The following is a 19,547-nucleotide window of genomic DNA, read 5'->3' as shown; positions in this document are numbered from 1 at the left end:
GATCACGGATCACTTGGCCCTTGAACAAACGGGGGTTATGTGCTGTGCGCCTCGACTTTGCTTCATCCCAGACACCGAATTAGTTGTGCGACGTCTCCCGCGGAGCACTGAGGTGGTAGCGGTCTGTCCCATCCACCGATCTACCGATCCACGAAACCATGCTCATCGTGTTGCTCCTGATCCAAACGGTCGCCGTGCTCGGCGATGGAGGCGGCGGAGGCTGTGGGCCGAGATCCCTGCTCATGGACCTGGTGGAGTTGGTTCCCTCAGTCCAGAACACCACACTGTCCCAGTGCGAGGAGCAGCTGGTGGATCTGGGAAGAGCCTGGCAGGATCAGCAGTCCTGGGCGCTCAAGGGTGAGTTTGGGTTGCAATCTTCGGGATGCCTTGGGGTATGTCAAAAACCTTAGTCATTACCACCGTAGAACACTTGGACATACCACATTTGTGCCTTATTTTTAATTTTACCCAACTAATTTAACAAAAAAGGTAATCCAAGTCATCTGATTTTATTTTTAAAGTGGTTGTTATTATACTTCACCTTACGATTTGATCAATTTATTATATCATCATACCAGAAAAGACCTATACACAAGTACCTCTAAAGTATTATTTTTCTAATATAACTCAATAGTATATTAATTAATGGAACCAAAGAAATATTTTACGATGATATCACAAGGTAGTCTACTGAACAGAACTGACTATGGCTTGTCTTACCTATAATACATTCATTCTTTGCATCGATCAGCTGTGGACGCCTCCGGCGAGGGCTTCTCCAACTTCATGATGGGCCAGAGCACCTGGCTGGGCAACCGGTTCACCTGCCGCGCCGTCAACGAGCCGGTGCTCCAGGACATGACCATCAGAAATGAGCGTCTTCTGCGCCAAGTGGCGCCCATGGAGTTCCACTACTTGGTGGCCTACCTGCAGTCCAACTCGCCGTGGCAGCTGCGCGTGACCCTCAAGCGGAGTCCCCTGCTGCACATTGGCCTCTGTCTGCCCAGGACCTGCGGCGTCCCGGAGGTGGAGCAGCTTATCCGGCGGTCCCTGGAGGCGGGCAGCTCCTTCCGGTGCTGGGACATGGACGCCCAGCTGGTCTATGCCAAGAAGCCCGAATTGAAAGCCCACTTCTTGGACAGCGGCGCTGTGCACCTGCTCCTTCTGGTGGTGGGTGGAACCCTGCTGGTAACTCTTCTGGCCCTGAGCGGCCTGTGGCATTCCCGCTTCCTGGCCTGCTTCGATCTGGCCAGCAACTGGCAGCTGGCCTGGAAGCCGGCCAATCCCAGCCAGGAGAATAGACCCATCAACGGCCTGAGAGTGCTCACCGCCTTCTCCCTGGTCGGCGTCCACGTGATCTGGTACAAGTACTTCTCCGTGGACCCCTCCGCCGAGATGCTCAACAAGCTGGTGTCGATGACCATGCGGCACACCTACTGGCCCAGCATGGTGGAGATCTTCTTTGTGATCAGGTGAGAGCGTGAGACGGGAAAGCCCACTCGAATGCAAATCCTTTTCCTACCGCAGTGGCTACCTGACGGTCCTGAACTTCCTGAAGGACGAGCAGCTGCAGCAGGCGATAGCCAACGACGGGCTCTGGGGCAATGGGCGTCGCTACCTGGAGCAGTTCGTCCATCGCTACTGCCGCCTGGCTCCGCTGCAGTTCGTCGTGATGCTGGCCGGCGTGGTGATGGTGGAGTACCAGCGCCAGGTGTCCGTGCTGCACATCACCGATCCGCAGGACGAGCTGTGCCGGCGCAACTCGCTGCACAACGTGCTGTTCATCCAGAACCTGTTTCCCATCGGCGAAATGTGCGGATCGTGGACCTGGTCGCTGGGCTGCGACATGCAGCTCCACATGCTGGCAATGCTGCTGCTCTTCGCCCACGGCAGGCACCCCAGGGCGGTCAGGTGGATAACCTACCTGCTCCTGGTGGTCAGCGCCCTGATCTCGAGCGTCCTCATGGAGATCAAGGGCGTGGGCGCCAATTTCGAGGAGCTGTACCACACCAACGAGTGGTCCTACATGAGTCCGCTGATCCGCATGCTGGCCTACATAATCGGGGGCTTGTATGCCTACACACATGTCAGGGGTCTGGAAACGCCCTTCGACCTGTTCATGCCCAATCGCTGGGTCAGGCTGGGATCCCTTCTTGTGGTCGGCTGCCTGGCCAAGCTGGTGAACGCGGATCCATTGCCGGCGACCAGTGTGGTCGTCATCTTCATGGTCATTCTGCGCGTCATGGTGACCACGCTGGCCAGCCACCTCATCCTCTGCGGCACCAAGGCCGACACCAGCGACTCCTGGGCCCCCACCCGCTGGCTCCTGGCGCTCCTGGAGTCGGAGCAGGTGCAGCGCGTCAGCCGGTTCACCTATGCCATCTACCTGCTGAACCCCCTGGTCATCATGTACTTCTACCACTCCTTCAGCGATGCAGTGAGTCCGGACACCACCATGATGGTGAGTATTCCTCCTCTTCGAAGTTTAATTACCATTTCTCAGATCTGTGATTCTGCGATTTTTGACCCCATATCATACCATTATTATTATTCGCCTATTTTAGCTTCTCTGACTTCTCTGACTTTGTTTGGGTCAACAGATCGAAGTTTCTGCTAAAGAACAAATATTTATAATTAAAATATATAAGAAACACCATTTTTTATAGATCATTAGCTTGTGAACCCCTATGACACTTATCAATCTTTCTTCTAGATAATTTTCACCATTTCCTGCTCGGCGATCTGCTACGCATTGGGGATCGTATTCACCGTGCTCTTTGAGATCCCCTACAACCGGCTGACCAAGCTGCTGACCTCCTCCAGAGCCTCGCCGAAGAAGAGCACGTAGACGCCACTACCTGCCCCACAGGTTCATCTCAGAACACGCCTGAACAGACCTCCGAAATTGCAGTTGGGCTGTAATTGAACAATTCGTCGGCGATTGGTGTACTTTAAAGGAATATTTCGTTTATTTATCGAATACATTGAAATGCATACACGAGTTGGTTTCCTCAAATTTTTGTTTGTTTTTTGTATTTTTATCTTTATATTACTTTGTATTTGTTTAAATAAATAAGATACATACGTTTAATCATAATAGCAGTATTTATCGTGCAAATTTGATAAGCATAATAATTGTTTACGTTTTGCTCGTTCCTCTTGCAAGTTTTTGTCGGTTTTTTGTTTTTCTCATTACGAAATAAGTTTAAATATATGAAAAAAAAATATATATTTGCTTCTTCTTAATTTTTGCTGTATAATTTGTTGTCGTTTTGTATTATCATTTCTCATCGTCATTAAATTTGTTTTTCTTTTAATTAGCTGCTCTTGCTTATGGTTGCGTTACGGCTGTGTTACTTTACTTTTTCTTTAAAGTAAAAAACGATCTGCGCTTTGGTTCGTCCTTTTGTGAGGTGGCGGGCAGAGTCTGGGATCTGCTGGCGGCCACCGCCGTCGAGTCGCTCTGGGCTTTCAGGGAGGTCACCCACTGGGACATCTCGGTGTCGTCATGGGCCTGCAGCAAGAACAAGGCTCCGTTGGCGAGCCTATAGGATGGGGCGAAGATCCAGGACATTATACAGACGTAGGATTGAAGGGACTTTGCAGTACTCACTTGACTCGCAGCACGTGCTTCTTCTTGGTGTAATCACTGGCAATCTCGATGGCAGCGTTTTGCAGGTCGTAGCTGGGCTCGCCGCGGAAGGTCAATTCGGGATTACTCTTGTAACCCTTCTGATCTTTGTAGAACGAAATGCGTCCGGCCCTGGCAGCCATGTATACCTAGCAAACGGTTACATTTATAAATAAATAGGAACGCGAATCCACCAGACATAGGTCACTAATCACGCGATTTCTTTAGGCTTAATTTATAAACACACTAGAAAACGCGAATTCTTCAGGCATGCGTTTGTATAGCCATTGCAAGCCCATTAGAGGCTGAGCAAGCCAGCTATTAAAACTATTCAATAGTCCCGGCTTACCTTATCCCAAGATCGGTTGGAGGCCTTCTTGGTGGTCGAGTCCCACTCGTGTTTTCGTGTCACATAGCCCTCGTTCTCGCCGGCGGCTGGTGTTGCTCCTCGCTCTGGGAAACACACACACAAAGGATTAGTTCAGAGTTCGCAAGGCCCACTTCAACCATAAACTATAAACACAAACTAAATGATCAACTCCCAGGGGACTGGGTCTACTTATGCTACATGCCATGGAGCTGCGCCCAGCTAGTGCTCGGTTATTTATACCTGTTTGGATCTCGACAACACGCTCGAACTCGACGGCCGTGTCTTTGGCGGCTTCACGGTTTCAAGTTGGTTGGTTGGTTAGTTGGTTAATCCGCGGCAGGGTGAGTTTGGTTTGAGTTTGGTTTAGTAAGCATGATTGAATGACAGAGAACGTTTAGAGATTTTTGGTTAGACGAGATTCGGGCGGGATCTTGAGTGCTATCTTCACGGGGACGGTGACAGTGCGGCTGGGATGGATGGTGGATGTGGATATGGATATGGATTTGGATGCGGATATGGAGGAGGGCTGCTGGACCGTGGTATGGGATTGTTGAAGATATACCCATGAGTATTAATGGAACAAGAACACTTTCTGTTGAATTGTACTATCTTCCTTATATGTTCATCAATCCCATGTATCCTACTGGACAGATTGTGCCCCATACCTGAGTCGTCGTGCGAGGCTCCAACGTCCACGTCGTCGCGTCGCTCAGCCTCTCGTTTGGCCTGTTCCGCCGCCTCCGAGGCGGCCTTGGCCTCCTGCTCCTCCTTGATGCGTTGTCGCTCAGCCTCCTCCGCCAGCTCCTGGCGCCTCTTCATTTCCTTAAGCTCAAACTGGAGGTGGAAATTACATGTGTTAAAGACTATAGAAGGTACATGACCAGCTGAACACCCACTGTTGTCAAACGCTCAAGAGCACTGAAGCGCTCCTCTTGGGCGGCGGCAGATTTTTCAAAGGCCTCGTGCTTCTTGATCAGGTTCTCCACCTCGTCGATTGTGTGGCCCAGCTCCGAGGAGAGCAGGTAGGGCTCCTGGGCAATAAGCCAGGCCTCGGCCACGGCAGCGTCTCTGGCGAACTGGTACACCTCCAGGACTGCACAGCGAGAATCATTGATTAACCAGGGAAAGGCGATTTCAAGGTCCATTCTACTTACTCAACTGGAGATTCTCCCAGCGCTCCTCCCAGCGGCGGAGCAGGGCGTTGCGGCTGTTACTTAGCGACAGCAGGCGGTCCTTGATGTCAGCGGAGGCGTAGTGGTTGCGGGTGAGCAGCTCCTTGCCTAGCGAGATGCACGCCCCGAAGTTGTCCTCCCGCGTGTCGATCTCGGCCTTAAGGCTCTGGTGGTTGTTCATCAGCAGCTCCACGCCGGACACGTCGCGCGGCTTCTCCGAGGTGTTCATCTGGCGGACCAGGTCCTCCATCCAGATCATCAGGATGCGCACCATGTTGAAGAAGCGGAACAGATCGCCCGTATCGGCCAGTTTCTGTTTGCGGGCGTCGCACATCGCCTTCAGATTGTCCCAGGCATGGAGCACCTCCTGTTCCCGATTGGTGATCTCCTTGGCCTTGTCGCCGGCATAGGCGTCCTGCAGCTTGGCAGACTCCTCCTGGATCTGCTGCACCTGGGAGTACAGCGTGATGAGGTCCTGCAGGAAGTTGTGGTGCTTGCGCTGCAGCGTCGACACAGAGCCGGCATCGCGTCCCAGCTCATCGGACACACCGTGCTGCTTCTCGAGGATGCGACCCAGCACATCCTTGCAGTCGTGGAAGAATTTGTGCAGCTCCCGGGAGGCGGCCAGCATCTGTGTGCGGGTTTCGATCAGCTCCAGCAGGTCCTGCCACGATTCGTTCAGGTTGTCCTTCCACTCGGCAATGGTGGCGGAGTCGGAGTGCCCGGCCTGGATGAGATTGTCGGCGATGCCGTTCACCTTGGCCACCCGCTCGCCGCCAACGGCCTCTGTGTCGCGGGCAAACTCATTGAAGCGCTCCGACAGCAGGGTGACGTGGTCGAAGTCCTGACCCAGCTCCTGGGAGCCGGCCACCACCTCGCGGTCGGTGATCCATTGCTCCAGGTCGTCCACCTCGCGGCTGAGCATGAACAGCTGCAGGGCCTCGTTGAGGCGGGCCCTCCTCTCGCCGGCCAGGTCCTTGAGTCCGGCATACAGCTTGTCCAGCTGCGATTGCTTGACGGCTACGGCATCGCCCGAGGAGATGTCATCCCCGCTGAACTGGCGGGCCACCTCGCCCAGCTGGCGAATGGTGTTGGCATAGTCCTCCACCGACTGCTCCAGGTTCTCGTGCTTCTTCATCAGATTCTGGGCGCTGATCTCGTCCTTGCCGCGATCCTCGACCATCATGTAGAGCTCCTGTTCGCTCATCCAGGACTCCGCCTCCTGGGCGTCGAAGAAGTACTGCTGCACCTTCTCCGACTCCAGCAGATGCTTGCGCCGGTTCTCGATGGCGTCCTTGAGCTCCTGCCACTTCTGGGTGAGATCGCTGATCAGGGCCTCGAACTTCTTGGCATCCTCGTGGCCCTCGTCGATCAGCTTGCGGCCATTGTTGCAGATGGCATTGATGCGGGGCTCGTGGTTGTCGATCTCGGTGGCCAGCGACTGGTTCTTCTTCTTGAGTACGTGCACATTGAACAGGGAGTTGCCGTGGTCCGGCGAGTTGGCCACCGGCAGCTTCTCGTCGATCCAGAGCTTCTCGTCCTCGACATCGCGGCAGAACTGGAAGGCCTCCTTCTTCTTCTCGAGCGCCTTCTGGCGCTCCAGCAGCGGCGCCTTGATCTTCTCGAAGCGCTCCAGCACGGCGGTCTTCTTCACCACAATCGGCTCGATCTTCTCCTCAGGCACCGTCTTCTGCAGGTACTCGGTCTGCTTGTCGATCTCCTCCACCTGGCGGGCCTTCACCGCCATCTGGGTCTGGATGACCTGCTGCTTCTGCATCAGGATGTTCACCGAGGTCAGATCGTTGGCAGTGTCGCCGCTGACGATCTGCTTCTCCAGGTCGGTGATGTACGAGTCGATGTCGTCGCAGGTCTGCTGGACGAGCACCTCGCGGTTGGCATCGAACAGCATGGCGCCCTTCTCCTTGGTGTGCACCTCCAGGTCGTCGAACTGCTTGGCCAGCTCCTTGAGCTTCGGCTCGATGACGTCCTTGAACTCGGGCTTCTCCTTGGACAGCTCCTGGGCGGACTTCTCCGCCTCGAACAGGCGCTCCTTGTTGGCAGCGATCTCCGCCTCGAAGGCCTGGTGGCGCGTCCACTTCGAGTGGATGGTCTTGGCGCTCCTGTACGACTCGTCCTGGGAGGTGGCGTACTTCTCCTGCACCCACTCGGCCAGCTCCTCGAGATCCTGCAGGAACTCGTGCAGCTTAACCTGGTTCTTCAGCTTCTCGTGCTGATCCAGAGCCCGCTGGCGGTTGTCCTCGCGGCGACCGGTGATGTTCTCCGCCCGCTTGCCAATCTTGTCCGCATCGAAGTGGTCCTTCTCCACCAGGGTGTCGGCCACCTGCAGCAGGGTGTTGATCTTGTCGTCGTTGGCCTCCATGGTGGTGAGGAAGGCCTCGTGGCGCTTCAGCTGGTTCTCGGCCTGCTCCAGGTTCACCGGGGTGTCGTCCTTGCTGAGGAAGTGCTCCTGCTGGCTGAGCAGCACCTCGGTCTGGCGGGCGTCGCGGTTGAACAGCTGCTGGTCCAAGCTCTGCGACAACAGCACCTGTCGGTTCTCCCACATCTGGTGCAGCTCCTCCCAGCCATCCTTCAAGGCGTTCAGACGCTCCCGCAGGAACATGTACTGCGGATCGTCCGAGGTGTTGCCCTCGGTGGTCAGGCGTTCGCCGTACTCCATCATGTTCTTGTAGTCCTCGGTGTAGTTGTCGATCTCCTCGCGGATCGACTGGTGCTGGTTGAGCAGCTTCTCAGCCTCCGGCAGGGAGGTGGGCGTGTCCTCGGAGGCCACGTCCGTCTGGGTCTTGGTCAACCAGGTCTGGAAGTGATCGAGGTCGCGCAGGAAGCGGTGCAGATCGCCGGCCTCCTCCAGCTTCGAGTCGCGCTCCTTGAGCATCTGGGTGAGCTGCTCCCAAATCAGCTCGATCTGGGCAATGCGCTCGCGGATGATCTTGGCCTCCTCCGGGTGCTCGTCCTCGATGCTGTTGGCCTCGCGCTCCAGGCTCGAGAGCTTGGCCTGAATGGCGGCCAGGTCGCGATCCATGCCGCTGAGGCGACGCTGCAGGGTCATCACACCGGTGAGATCCATCTCCAGGCTGTCGGTCTCGGTGAGGATGCGCTTCTTGTCCTCGATCCACGAGATCGTCTCGCGGCACTCGATATAGAAGGTCTGCACGCCGTGGGCGGACTTGAGGTCGTCCATCTTGGCCTCGGCCTTCTCGCGCAGCGTCGACCACTCCTGGTTGAGGTGGTTCTGCCGCTCCAGGATCTCGTCGGAGTTGGGATGCTCGACGTGGAGCAGCTGGCGCGCCAGCTGATTAACCACGGCCACGCGGGAGGCATTGGCGTTCATCTCCTTGTCGAAGCCCTCGAAGCGGTGCTTCATGATCTCCACATCCTCGATATCCTTTCCCGGCGTCATGGTGTCCAGCATCTTGGTCTTCTCCTTGATCCATTGCTCCACGCCATCGGCCTCGGACATCAGCTTGTATAGGCTGAGTGCGTCCAGCAGACGCTGCTTGCGCAGCTTGGCCAGCTCGGTGAGCTCCTTGTACCGGTTGTCGATAGCCTCCAGGCGCTTGTCCACATTGGCCTTCTCCGCCTCGTTGAGCTTCAGGCTCTCGGCCTGTTTGTGCAGGGCGTCGATCACCTCGGCGTAGTTCTTCAGCTCGTCGGCCACGTCCTTGTGCTTCTTCAGCAGCGACTGGACATTGGCCTCGTCGCGGCCCACATCCTCGCTGGAAACGATGCGCAGGGTGTCCAGCATCCAGTTGTCCACGTCGTCGGCGTCGGCGAACAGCTGGAAGTACTCCACGGCGTTCTCCAGGCGCTGGCGGCGGTACTTGGTGAGGTCCAGCAGGTGGTCCCACTTGGAAAGGATCTCCTTCAAGCGGTCCTTGATGCGATCCGCCCCGAAGTGGCCCTCGGTGATCAGCTCCGCCCCGACCTTGGCCACGTTCTGCAACTGGGGATCGTGCGACGTGATCTCCGACTCCAGGGCCTTGTGCTTGCTGAGCATCAGATTGACGGTGGTCAGGTCGTGGCCCACCTCGTCGGTGGAGACGATCTGCTCCTTCTCCTTGATCCAGTTCTCCTCATCGGCGGTGTCCCAGTAGAACTGCCACAGCTTGCGGCTCTCCTCCAGGCGGCTGCGGCGCTCGACGGCCAGGCGGACCAGCTCGGCGTAGGCATCCTCCAGCTGCTGGACGCGCGACACAATGATCTCGGGGTCGCAGGGCTTGTACGACTCGGGGTCGTCGCTGAGGAACTTCTGCGAGTTCTGCACCACCACCTTGACGCGCTCGCCCAGGATGTTGATGTCGGCCTCGACGAGCGAGTGCTTCTGCAGCAGATCCTCCACGCCCATCAGGTGCTTGCCATAGTCGTCGGTCATCAGCAGCTGCTTGATCTCCTCCATGTTGTCCAGGATGTAGAGCATCTCCTGGAAGTTTTGCTGCAGCTGCAGCGAGATCTCTAGTCGCATGCGGCGCGCACGCAGCAGCTCCAGCAGATAGGTCCACAGGCGCATCACGTTGTCCTTGCGCAGCAGGATGCGCTTCACGTCGTGATAGCGCTCCGATTCCAGCTCGTCGCAGACGGCGACCACCGCCTGGACGCGCTCCTCGTAGGCAAAGATGTCCGTTTCGATGGCCTCGTGCTTCTTGGCAGCCGCCTCCACGGCCGCCAGGTCGAATCCGAAGTTGTCCTGGCTGACCAGACGCTGGTTCTCCGACAGCCAGGTCTCGCGCATCGAGGCCTTGCGGTCGAAACGGGCGGCCAGCTGCTCCAGCTTCTCCTGCCGGATGAGCTCCTCGCGCAGCGCCAACTCGCGCTCGTGCTCCGCCTTCTCTAGTCGCTCCCAGGCCTTGTTGATGTCCGATATCATCTTGCCCTCCTTGGGCGTGTAGGGCTTCTGGTTGTTGGCCCGCATCTTGGACTGCAGCGTGAAGAGGAGCACCTCCAGGTTGCCCTTCTCCACGAACTTGGGCGGCTTCTCGATGGTGCGGTAGTTGGAGAACTGGGCCAACTGTCCTTGGACGCCGGCCAGGGAGTTCTCGAACTCGCGCTCGCCCAGCGACTGGATGGTCGTCTCGATCCACTTGAGCAGATCGCTGGTGAAGTGCTCGTAGTCGTGGACCATCTTGTCGTTCTCCATGGCGATGCCGACCACCTTGCCGATACGCTTGCCCTGGACCGTCTCCTGCTTGAGTTTGCTGAAGTAGTGATAGTAGGTGACCACATAGGTGATGATGGACTTCTCATCCGGATGCTCGACGAACACATCCTCGGCGTCGAGCAGCTTGGCCAGACCCAGCTTGTCCTCGGCTACGTCGAAGGCGTTGTTCAGGTTGTGGATGGCATTGGTCTTCGAGAGCTTCTCGAACTGGACCAAGTCCGGACGGTGTTTGTGGATGATGGCATTGAAGGCCAGGCCGTCGCGCCACGAGGTGGTGAAGTTGCGCACGTTCACGTTGTGATAGCCGGCGGTCTTCATCTGGCACCAGAGGAGCAGGGCGTCCTTGGCCGACTTGGTCTCCTTGTTGTCCACCTCCTCGATGGTGATGTCCTGGATCTGGAAGCGCAGGATGATGGTCCAAATCAGGCCCAAGTTGAGGGAAGCATTGCCATCGACTATGTCGTGGGAGCCAATGTTCTCGAGATGGACGCGCTGTTCGCGCAGGAACTGCAGCGCCTTGTCCACGTTCTCCAGGCAGTGGATGCGCATCTTGCCCTTGGTGGGCTTGGGCAGACGCTCGCCGGAGAGCACCTCCAGCAGCTTGATCAGATGCTTGCCATCCCGCATGTCCACGTACAGATCGGCGATGCGGCAGTTCACCCGGCACAGGTGCGAGTTGACCCACTTGGTGAAGGTCTTCTTTTGAACACTCTCGCGCTCCTCGGCCAGGGCCTTGATCCTGGAGCGCTCGAACAGGCGCGAGCTGGAGTTGCCGCCATCGTACTCGTACTCGTCGATGTACTCGTTGCCAGGACCCTGGCTGGGATCCCAGCGAACAATCGAAATGTCCGTCGTCATGGCTGGGGATCTACGGTTTCCACAGTGGATTCGTGCTTAGTGGGTTATTTGGTTACTTCTCAGTGCCTAGTTGCTAGCTGCCGCTTCCTAGGGTATCTAGTGTGTCAGTGTGTCGTTTCGTTTCACGGGAGCTCGCCACTCCTTCGTTCGTCGTTCCTCTTGTTTTCCAAGTCTATCCTTCGAGTCCAAACCGAATGTGTTGCCTTCAGAAGAGAATCACTGCAAGAGGCGGTGGGAAATCGGTTAGCGGTTAGATAATTGTCGGCAGCGGTCGCTGCTGGTGATTCATTCGCTTCTATTCCCTCTACTTTTTATCATTTTTGGGCTTGGGCCTGGGCTGGGATGGCGTCACGCGGGTCGCCGGGTCACCACTAGAATGTCCGATCGCCATTGCGACTGTGACTTAAAGCGATTACATCACGCGCTGGTCAAAAACACTACCCTGGGGCGACCCTCCCCCAAGCGGATTCAAATGGCAAACCCGTGAAATTGCAGGAAATTCAATTCACAAAAACCATCGAAACGGCAGACAAAACGAAATATATGGCACATACGGAGCCATATAATGTACGGGGCTATATACTGTGTGCGGTGTACACATAACGAGCAGCTAATTACTGAGGGTTTGCTCACATGCGGGCCTAATTCGTTTAGAGTGTCATCCAAATGCACTCGGGGCCGTCGTATTAATTGTTACTTGACGGGTAATTCGTTCACAAATGCTCCTCGGCCCCGTCTAATGGGTAATCAAATGTGTGGCACCAAGAAATCGGTTTAGATTTGATTAAACAACTAAAGCAACAAGCCTGTTTCGAGAGTATTCTCTATTTTGCTGCTATCTTCACGACCTCAGCTGTAAGTACACAGCACACACTTCGCATTTCCATAAATCATGCTGGGCCCAGTTTCCATTTCCATTTCATCGGCGAGCTTTCTTGTTTTTTTTACCCCTTTGCGCGGGCTGGTGACCTGGCATTTCGGATTTATCGGCAGGGCCGACGATTTGGAATTATGACCTATTCACACGGCAGGCCCTCGAAATCCACTCAGTTTCACACATCGCAGCGTTTTTCACACATTCGCAAGCTTTTGGGCCGCAAATGAAAATGAGCTATGTGCCTGGGCTGTACTTTTCCGGCTAATGTGTTTTGTTGCCTGCCGCTGCACTTTCTCCCCGGCTTTCACATTTCGAACTAGGAAAACAAAGTGGTTGGAACAGAATTTGAATTCCCCAGCAAAGTTTTTGTTTCTATGGAACACGGTAAAATTTCAAGTATTTCAGATTTTATAAAAGTTTAGGGCTGGATTTAGGTTTATCTTTGAGATACCCGTTTAGAATATCCAATCGGAACTGCGACTTTTTCCAGTTCTATTGAACTATCTCAAAGTAGTTGGAAGAGAACTTTAACTTTTCCCTGCCAAGTTTTACTTTAAATGGATTAATTAATATATATTTTTCAGATTTTATATTATTGCAGTTTAAAATTAAAGTTTATATTTGTGATACCCGTTTATAATCGCCATTCAGAACTACTTCCCGCGACTTTTCTATTGAATTACCTCACTCGTTAGAGATTAGAATAGATTGTTTCAGCAGCATTCAACTAATAGTATAGCATTGCCGACCTAGGTCAAAACGGGAGCACCGATAGAATGCACTGGTTCCGTATCTGTATCTGTAGCTGCTGTATCTGTATCTCGTCTTGGTTGTGTGCCAATGTCCTTTGACCTTTGTTCCCCACTCGCCTCTGCACAGGTGCTGGGGTCATTCCCTTCCACGCACACAATGATAACTAAAGTTCCTCTGCTTCGCTCCGCCGCAATTAAGCTGCTGATTTCATTTGAACTACTTCTGCGAGAGCCCGCAACAACAACAACCAGCGAGCGGGCGAGAATTGTTAAAACAAACAAAAGCAAAATCAGCACAGGCACAGCACAGGCACACACACACGCACACACTGGCGCACGCACGCAGCTTCTATCTTCGTATTACGTAATATTTTTATTAAACCGAAGCTCAGGCTCGGGGAGAGCGGGAGGGAGCGACAACAAAACTGGAGCGACAGAGAGCGCGGCTGTATCTGTGTATCGTATCCGAAGGTGGTGCAGTCGGAGTGGGAGTGTGAGTGGGGGGAGGGGAGAAGAGAGAGTGTCGGGGTGGAAACTGCACAAGTCGCTCTCGCCAGCCAGCCCCGTCCCGCTCGCGCACCCCGCTCTTGCCCCTTCCAAGACTTAATTATGCTTGTGGGCCGTTCCGAGCCGATCCTCTTGTTTTCCCTGTGAGCTCATCGCAGAGAGGCAGAGGCGGGCGCAGGGAGAGAGCGAGAGAGCGGGGCGTGCACTGCGAGTTCAATTAAACAGGCCAAGAGTTCAACTTTGGAAACTTGGAAGCGAAACCACCACCAAAGTTGAGTTTTGGCCAAGGAAAAACCAGTTTCCCCGCCGTTTATGAGCAGCTTAATGAGTTTTCGGCGATCAATTGACGGCCTCATCCCCACACACACACATGTGTGCCTGTGGGTGTGCGTGCTGTTTACAACTGTACAGCGTACACACATAGGGGATTCGTCACAAACAACAACAACAACAACAACGAGGTGAAACACAAACAAGCCGACAAACAATCAAACAAACACACGGACCCGCAGCCGTTGAGCAAGTGCAGCTATATGGGTTGAGGTGAGTCGGGGAGGGCGCTCTTGCTGCGGAGCAGAAAAGAAACTTCGCTTCAACTCGTGACCTCTGGCGGGTGGTGAAAAGGGGGAGGGCGGGCTGGCCTGCTGCGGTTCCGTTGCGGAGAGAGTGGAGTGCGGGGAGTGCGGGGGGTGTGTGTGCCTATTTTTAGTGTTGGTGAGCAGCACGTAACTGTGTGTCAGCCAAGTGCATAGGCGTACGAGGCGTATCTATGAGGAAGCAGAAGAGCGCACCGCACCGCTTGTATTTCATAAAACTCACAAGCACAGGGAACGTCTTTTTACACACACACACACACACACACACACGCAGGCACACACATATATCTCCGATTAGGCGATAGCCCGTGTTCTTCGTTTTTATCAGCACCTCGACTGACGCAAATGTTACTTAAGGCCTGCGCTCCGTTTCCCACGGCACTGTTTGATTCTGCATAGCCTCCGGAGACCAGCGGGCAAGCCTTTATGCTTCTATTTACATCGGGCTGATGGAAAATAAAAAAAAGCGAGCAATCGTCCAATTCGATTACACACTCACACACACGCACGCACGCAACGCGCTCTCACCGAAAACCGAATGATGTCATCAACGGCGGCAGAGGCGCGGGCAGCGGCAGCGACGTCGGCAGCGGCAAAATATGAGTAGCAGGCAATTTTAATCGATGATGTTTTTATTATGTACATACGTATGTAGCGAAAATCGCTCGGCTTAATATTTTAGCCCACTTCTGCTGGCCACAAACACACTCGCACTCGCACACACACACGCATCCATTAGATACTTTTGCACTCTTTTTCGTGGCCTATTCACTTGGGCGTTGGTCTATTCACATTTCTCGTCCGCCGCCCGTACCCGCCGTTTTCACTGCACTGCGGCGTCCCTCACTTACCTACTCGACAATATTGCAGCTCCACTCGCCCTAATTGATTCATAAAACACAGTTAATTTCATAGATTTAGCACGTTCGACTAAAAATCTTCGGTCTGGCGGATGAACTTCACTTGGCGAGAATGGAAAAAATGTATGTATTCAAAACATCGCGTTGCGAACGAGTGAACGGAGTGAACAGAAAGTGTTAAAAAACGCCAAACGGCAGTGTTAGAAACGCCACAGTTGCTGGCCGCCGAGTTGGTATAAAGTCAGTATTAAAATACTGGAAATACCATCGGGCCCACCGATTAGTAGTACCACCGCCGCCGAAATCCCGCAGAACGCGAACGAGCAGAAGCAGCTAAAAAACGCCTACTGCTTTCCTGCCGTGTGGATTCAGCGGATTCTCGGACTCTCCGGCATTCCCTGGTCCTCCTCCGCCACCCACCGCTCGCCGAGATCAACGCAGACCCGTGCCGGCATCCGCAGCACGGAAGCGCCGCCGGCCAGGCCCAAGAGCGGGAAACCCGAGCAGAGCAGACGAGGATTGCCGGGAGCAACAAGTTGGGACTGGCACCCACCGGGACACGATGCCGGTGAAGATGTACGATGTGTCGCCGCGCGTCTTCTGCGCCATGCAGAACCTGGACATCACCCTGCTGGCCAGCTACCCGGAGGCGGAGATCCGGCCCGTCCTGCCGTCTCTGGTGCGGATGAGCCTGCTGTCGCCGCTGGACAACACGGAGTCGTCGATGGAGTCGCGCAAGCAGATCCTGGCCGTGCTGATCGGCATCGAGGTGGTGAACAGCATCGTGTCCTACCTGCAGGTCAACTACCACGAGCTGGAGAACGAACTGAAGAAGGAGCTGCAGGCGCGCCAGAAGTCGGCCTTCTTCGAGGGCCAGCAGCACGAGTACGGCCTCCAGTCGGGCATTGCCCTGGGCTTCGAGCGGGCGGACGTGGCGCGCAAGGTGCGCGTGGTGCTCTCCGAGATCTTCAATCTGCAGCAGCAGGTCTCCGAGCAGAAGCCGGCCGCCCACTCGGAGATGCTGGACGACGGCATCTACCTGGAGGAGGTGGTGGACATCCTGTGCATAGCCCTGGCCGAGCTGCCCTCGCTGCTGAACATCCTGGAGCTGACGGACGCCCTCGTGCACGTGCCCAACGGCCATCGCATCATCTGCGCCCTAGTGGCCAACTTCCCCGACTGCTATCGCGACGTGGTGTCCCATGTGATCGCCAACTGCGACGAGGACGGCAGCGATGGCAAGCACCGGCTGATGCTGCTCATGGGGCTCAGCGAGATGAATCCCTCCCAGGCGCTGGCCAACCGGTCCATGTGCGTGGACATGCTCAAGGTGCCGTCGTTCATGCTGAAGCTGACGCTCAAGCATCCCGAGGATTTGGTGAGTAGGGTAATATTGTCCAGAAGGATTCAAGATCCAATCTTCAATCTGCAGATGGCATAGTTTCTAGTTCCTAGAAAGAAACATGAGTGGGGGAAAGCAAATCGAAAATAGCGCCTATTGCTGTCCTTTTCTATTTCGCTCGCCCAGCTCAGACCTACGACAACAAGCATTTATAGAGATAACAATACAAACCGTGCTGTTCCCCCCAGATCGCCTTCCTCACGGGCCTGCTGCTGGGCAACGACCAGAACCTGCGTTCCTGGTTCGCCGTCTACATCCGCTCCAGCCAGAAGCGGAAGGGCGATGCCCTGAACCTGGTGCGCGTGGAGCTGCTGCAGAAGGTGATCCAAACGACGACCAATGCGTCGGAGCTGCGCGACTTCAATCTGCAGGGAGCGGTGCTGCTGCGGCTGTACTGCGCCCTCCGCGGCATCGGCGGCCTCAAGTTCAACGACGACGAGATCAACGCCCTGTCCCAGCTGGTCACGAGCTGTCCGCAGGCCACGCCTTCGGGCGTGCGTTTCGTGACGCTGGCCCTGTGCATGCTCATCGCCTGCCCCTCGCTGGTGTCCACCATTCCGCTGGAGAACAAGGCGGTGGAGTGGCTGCAGTGGCTCATCCGCGAAGACGCCTTCTTTTGCAAGCGCTCTGGGACGAGCACCTCGCTGGGTGAGATGCTCCTGCTGCTGGCCATCCACTTTCACAGCAACCAGATCTCGGCCATCAGCGAGATGGTCTGCTCCACGCTGGCCATGAAGATACCCATCCGACCGAACAGCACGAACCGGATCAAGCAGCTCTTCACGCAGGATCTCTTTACGGAGCAAGTGGTGGCGCTCCACGCGGTCCGTGTTCCAGTTACCCCGAATTTAAACGGCACCATTCCCGGCTACCTGCCGGTGCACTGCATCCACCAGCTGCTGAAGTCGAGGACCTTTCTCAAGCACAAAGTGCCCATCAAGTCGTGGATCTTCAAGCAGATATGCAGCTCGGTGAGGCCAGTGCATCCGGTGATGCCGGCCCTGGTGGAGGTGTTCGTCAACACGCTGATAATACCCAATCCCACGGGCAAGGTGAACATTGACCACATGCACCGGCCCTTCACCGAGGCCGAGATCCTGCACGTGTTCCGCACATCCAAGCTCACGTTCTTCGCCGAGGAGCTGCCGCCGATGGCGGAGAGTGACGAGCTGGCGCAGATCGAGGTGACCTGTCCACTAACCGCCCAGCTGCTGATGATCTACTACCTGATGCTGTACGAGGACACGCGGCTGATGAACCTCAGTGCCCTGGGTGGGCGCAAGCAGAAGGAGTACTCGAACAACTTCCTGGGCGGGCTGCCCCTGAAGTATCTGCTCCAGAAGGCGCACAACTACCACCACGACTACCTCTCGCTGTTCCACCCGCTGCTGCGGCTGATCATCTCCAACTATCCGCACCTCAGCATGGTGGATGACTGGCTGGAGGAGCACAACCTGGCCCAGGGCAATGCCACCGTGGTGGTGAGCAAGCGCGAGTTGAAGCCGGAGCAGCTGGATCGGGCCTTGGCCGCCATCCAGACGAAACCGCACCTGGCCATCCGGGTGTTCAAGCAGCTGCTGCAGATGCCACCGGAAATGCAGGCGCAGTATGGCCAGCAGCTGGTGCAGCACCTGCCGATGGTGTTCGCCAAGTCGGTGCCGCGGTACATCAAGGATCTGTACAACGATATCTGGCTGCGCCTGAACGCCGTGCTGCCCACCACCCTGTGGATCATGTCGCTGCGCGCGATTACCAACAGTTCGGACTCAATCAACCGCAGGACCTTCGCCAACGAGAGCTTGCTGGAGCCCATGGAGGTGTTGAGGTGGGTCTTCCATATGTTTTTGTGTATCCTCCATATTCATCACTCCCCTTGCCCCCCACAGCTGCCCTCGCTCCGTGTTCTGCTCGCCGTATCTGCTGATGATCCTGCTGCGCATCCTCAAGGGCAGCCTGGCCGCCTCGAAGACCTATCTCAACGTGCACATGCAGCAGAAGCAGGTGCTGGACAAGAACGGCCTGGTGCAGACGGACGCGGATCGGGAGGAGTTGAAGACCACGCTGATCGCCTCGCAGGAGAGCGCCGCCGTGCACATTCTGCTGGAGGTGCTCGAGTACATGGCCGGCAAGGCCTCGGATCGGGTGTCGCACCTGGAGCTGCGCGAGATCCAGGGCATCATCGGCACCTATGTGCACCAGGCCTTCATCTCGGAGCCGTCGCTGGCCAAGCTGGTGCACTTCCAAACGTACCCGAAGTCCGTTATCCCCATGATCGTGGCCAGCGTGCCGTCGATGCACATTTGCATTGACTTCGTGCACGAGTTCCTCAACGTCACAGAGATGGACAAGCAGATCTTCACCATTGAGCTGACCTCGCACCTGGTGCTCAACTACTCGATACCCAAGAGTCTGGGCGTCTCGAAGTTCTGCCTGAACGTGATCCAGACGACGCTGTCCCTGCTGACCGCCTCGGCCAAGTGCAAGTTCCTGCGCAACGTGCTGCCGGCGATGGTGCGCTTCGTGGAGACGTTTCCCATCCTGGCCGACGACTGCGTCAACATCCTGATGACCACCGGCCGCAGCCTGCACTCGCAGTCGTCGCTGGGCGTGACCACCATGCAGATGCCGCTCACCGAGAGCGCCAAGCTGTGCTCCTACCGGGACGCCCAGCTGCACATCATCATGATCGAGGACGCGTTCAAGGCGCTGGTCACCGCCGTCATGCAGAAGTCGGAGCTGTACTAGTTGCCTTGTTCTTCGTAGGCATCCCCGACCCCTGCTGATTATAATAGTGCTTGTAAAATAATAACAACGACGGATGACCAGAATAAACATAGATGCAATCGCGTGGGTGTAGTAACTAGGAATAGTACTTCCAGATGAACTAACTTTACAACATAGCCTAGTTATCGTTTTGTACACTTGTATTTATATATATATTCCCTAAGAGATTAACAACAAGGTAATCTTTCACTGTTGCCCCAATAATTGCGATTCATCGAAGTAGGTTCGTTCTTGGTTCTTGAAGGAAGTCGCTGACACACAGACATTGGAAACTCAGTGCAGCGGAAACCGCTTCACGGTGCCGTGGAATCGCACATCTTGAAGGGCGAACTAAGGCGCAGACCTGAACTGGCACTTGCTCACACCGAAGAGTGTAATGACCAAAGTGAAGCCCTCAGGAAATTAAATAATGGAATAAGCTGGGCTTCCTGGCAGAACTACAACTATACGAACTATCTTGCCTTTGTAGAAACAATGATTAAGCCTAATGCATAAAAACAGAAACAATGCATAAAATACCATAAAAATAAAATAATATAAAATCGCAAAACAATATATCACACTT

At 55.3% G+C, this 19,547-nt stretch overlaps 3 protein-coding genes across 5 annotated transcripts; 2 read left to right on the top strand and 1 right to left on the bottom strand.

Moving 5' to 3' along the window:
* Positions 1 to 42: 42 nt before the first annotated feature.
* LOC108023359 (O-acyltransferase like protein) lies at positions 43 to 3,097 on the top strand. The gene is made up of 4 exons (XM_017092740.3): positions 43 to 357; positions 752 to 1,472; positions 1,528 to 2,461; positions 2,714 to 3,097. The coding sequence occupies exons 1-4, from the start codon at positions 159 to 161 to the stop codon at positions 2,846 to 2,848; spliced, it is 1,989 nt and encodes a 662-aa protein (XP_016948229.1). The 5' UTR covers positions 43 to 158; the 3' UTR covers positions 2,849 to 3,097.
* On the bottom strand, positions 2,942 to 14,964 carry LOC108023357 (spectrin beta chain). Of its 3 annotated transcripts, none has more exons than XM_017092732.3 (8): positions 14,788 to 14,964; positions 5,156 to 11,423; positions 4,898 to 5,094; positions 4,667 to 4,835; positions 4,242 to 4,292; positions 3,981 to 4,084; positions 3,614 to 3,780; positions 2,942 to 3,545 (listed from the first exon to the last, which is right to left on the bottom strand). In XM_017092732.3, exons 2-8 carry the CDS (start codon positions 11,202 to 11,204, stop codon positions 3,359 to 3,361), a joined length of 6,924 nt encoding a protein of 2,307 aa, XP_016948221.1. In that variant the 5' UTR covers positions 11,205 to 11,423; positions 14,788 to 14,964; the 3' UTR covers positions 2,942 to 3,358. The 3 variants fall into 3 exon arrangements, with proteins under 3 accessions (XP_016948221.1, XP_016948223.1, XP_016948224.1); XM_017092734.3 differs by having other exon boundaries at positions 14,792 to 14,964; XM_017092735.3 differs by lacking the exon at positions 4,242 to 4,292.
* A 12-nt stretch (positions 14,965 to 14,976) lies between these two features.
* Positions 14,977 to 19,159, top strand: LOC108023358 (integrator complex subunit 2). The gene is made up of 3 exons (XM_017092739.3): positions 14,977 to 16,174; positions 16,387 to 18,023; positions 18,085 to 19,159. Exons 1-3 carry the CDS (start codon positions 15,359 to 15,361, stop codon positions 18,941 to 18,943), a joined length of 3,312 nt encoding a protein of 1,103 aa, XP_016948228.1. The 5' UTR covers positions 14,977 to 15,358; the 3' UTR covers positions 18,944 to 19,159.
* Positions 19,160 to 19,547: the final 388 nt, after the last annotated feature.

Source organism: Drosophila biarmipes, chromosome X, assembly GCF_025231255.1.
Source record: "Drosophila biarmipes strain raj3 chromosome X, RU_DBia_V1.1, whole genome shotgun sequence".
In the NCBI taxonomy this organism is placed as follows: Eukaryota; Metazoa; Arthropoda; class Insecta; order Diptera; family Drosophilidae; genus Drosophila; species Drosophila biarmipes.
Note: the sequence above shows the minus strand (reverse complement) of the source record. Positions and strands in the feature narration are given on the sequence as shown.

Bases quoted from the DNA above. Each gene is read 5' to 3' on its own strand.
- LOC108023359 (XM_017092740.3), top strand. From the start codon at position 159: ATGCTCATCGTGTTGCTCCTGATCCAAACGGTCGCCGTGCTCGGCGAT. The intron at 1,473-1,527 runs GTGAGAGCGTGA...TTCCTACCGCAG, and splicing joins GAGATCTTCTTTGTGATCAG to TGGCTACCTGACGGTCCTGA. The intron at 2,462-2,713 runs GTGAGTATTCCT...TCTTTCTTCTAG, and splicing joins GTCCGGACACCACCATGATG to ATAATTTTCACCATTTCCTG.
- LOC108023358 (XM_017092739.3), top strand. From the start codon at position 15,359: ATGCCGGTGAAGATGTACGATGTGTCGCCGCGCGTCTTCTGCGCCATG. The intron at 16,175-16,386 runs GTGAGTAGGGTA...TGTTCCCCCCAG, and splicing joins TCAAGCATCCCGAGGATTTG to ATCGCCTTCCTCACGGGCCT. The intron at 18,024-18,084 runs GTGGGTCTTCCA...TGCCCCCCACAG, and splicing joins GAGCCCATGGAGGTGTTGAG to CTGCCCTCGCTCCGTGTTCT.
- LOC108023357 (XM_017092732.3), bottom strand. From the start codon at position 11,204: ATGACGACGGACATTTCGATTGTTCGCTGGGATCCCAGCCAGGGTCCT. The intron at 4,085-4,241 runs GTATAAATAACC...TGTGTTTCCCAG, and splicing joins TGTTGTCGAGATCCAAACAG to AGCGAGGAGCAACACCAGCC. The intron at 3,781-3,980 runs GTAAGCCGGGAC...ACCGTTTGCTAG, and splicing joins CCAACCGATCTTGGGATAAG to GTATACATGGCTGCCAGGGC.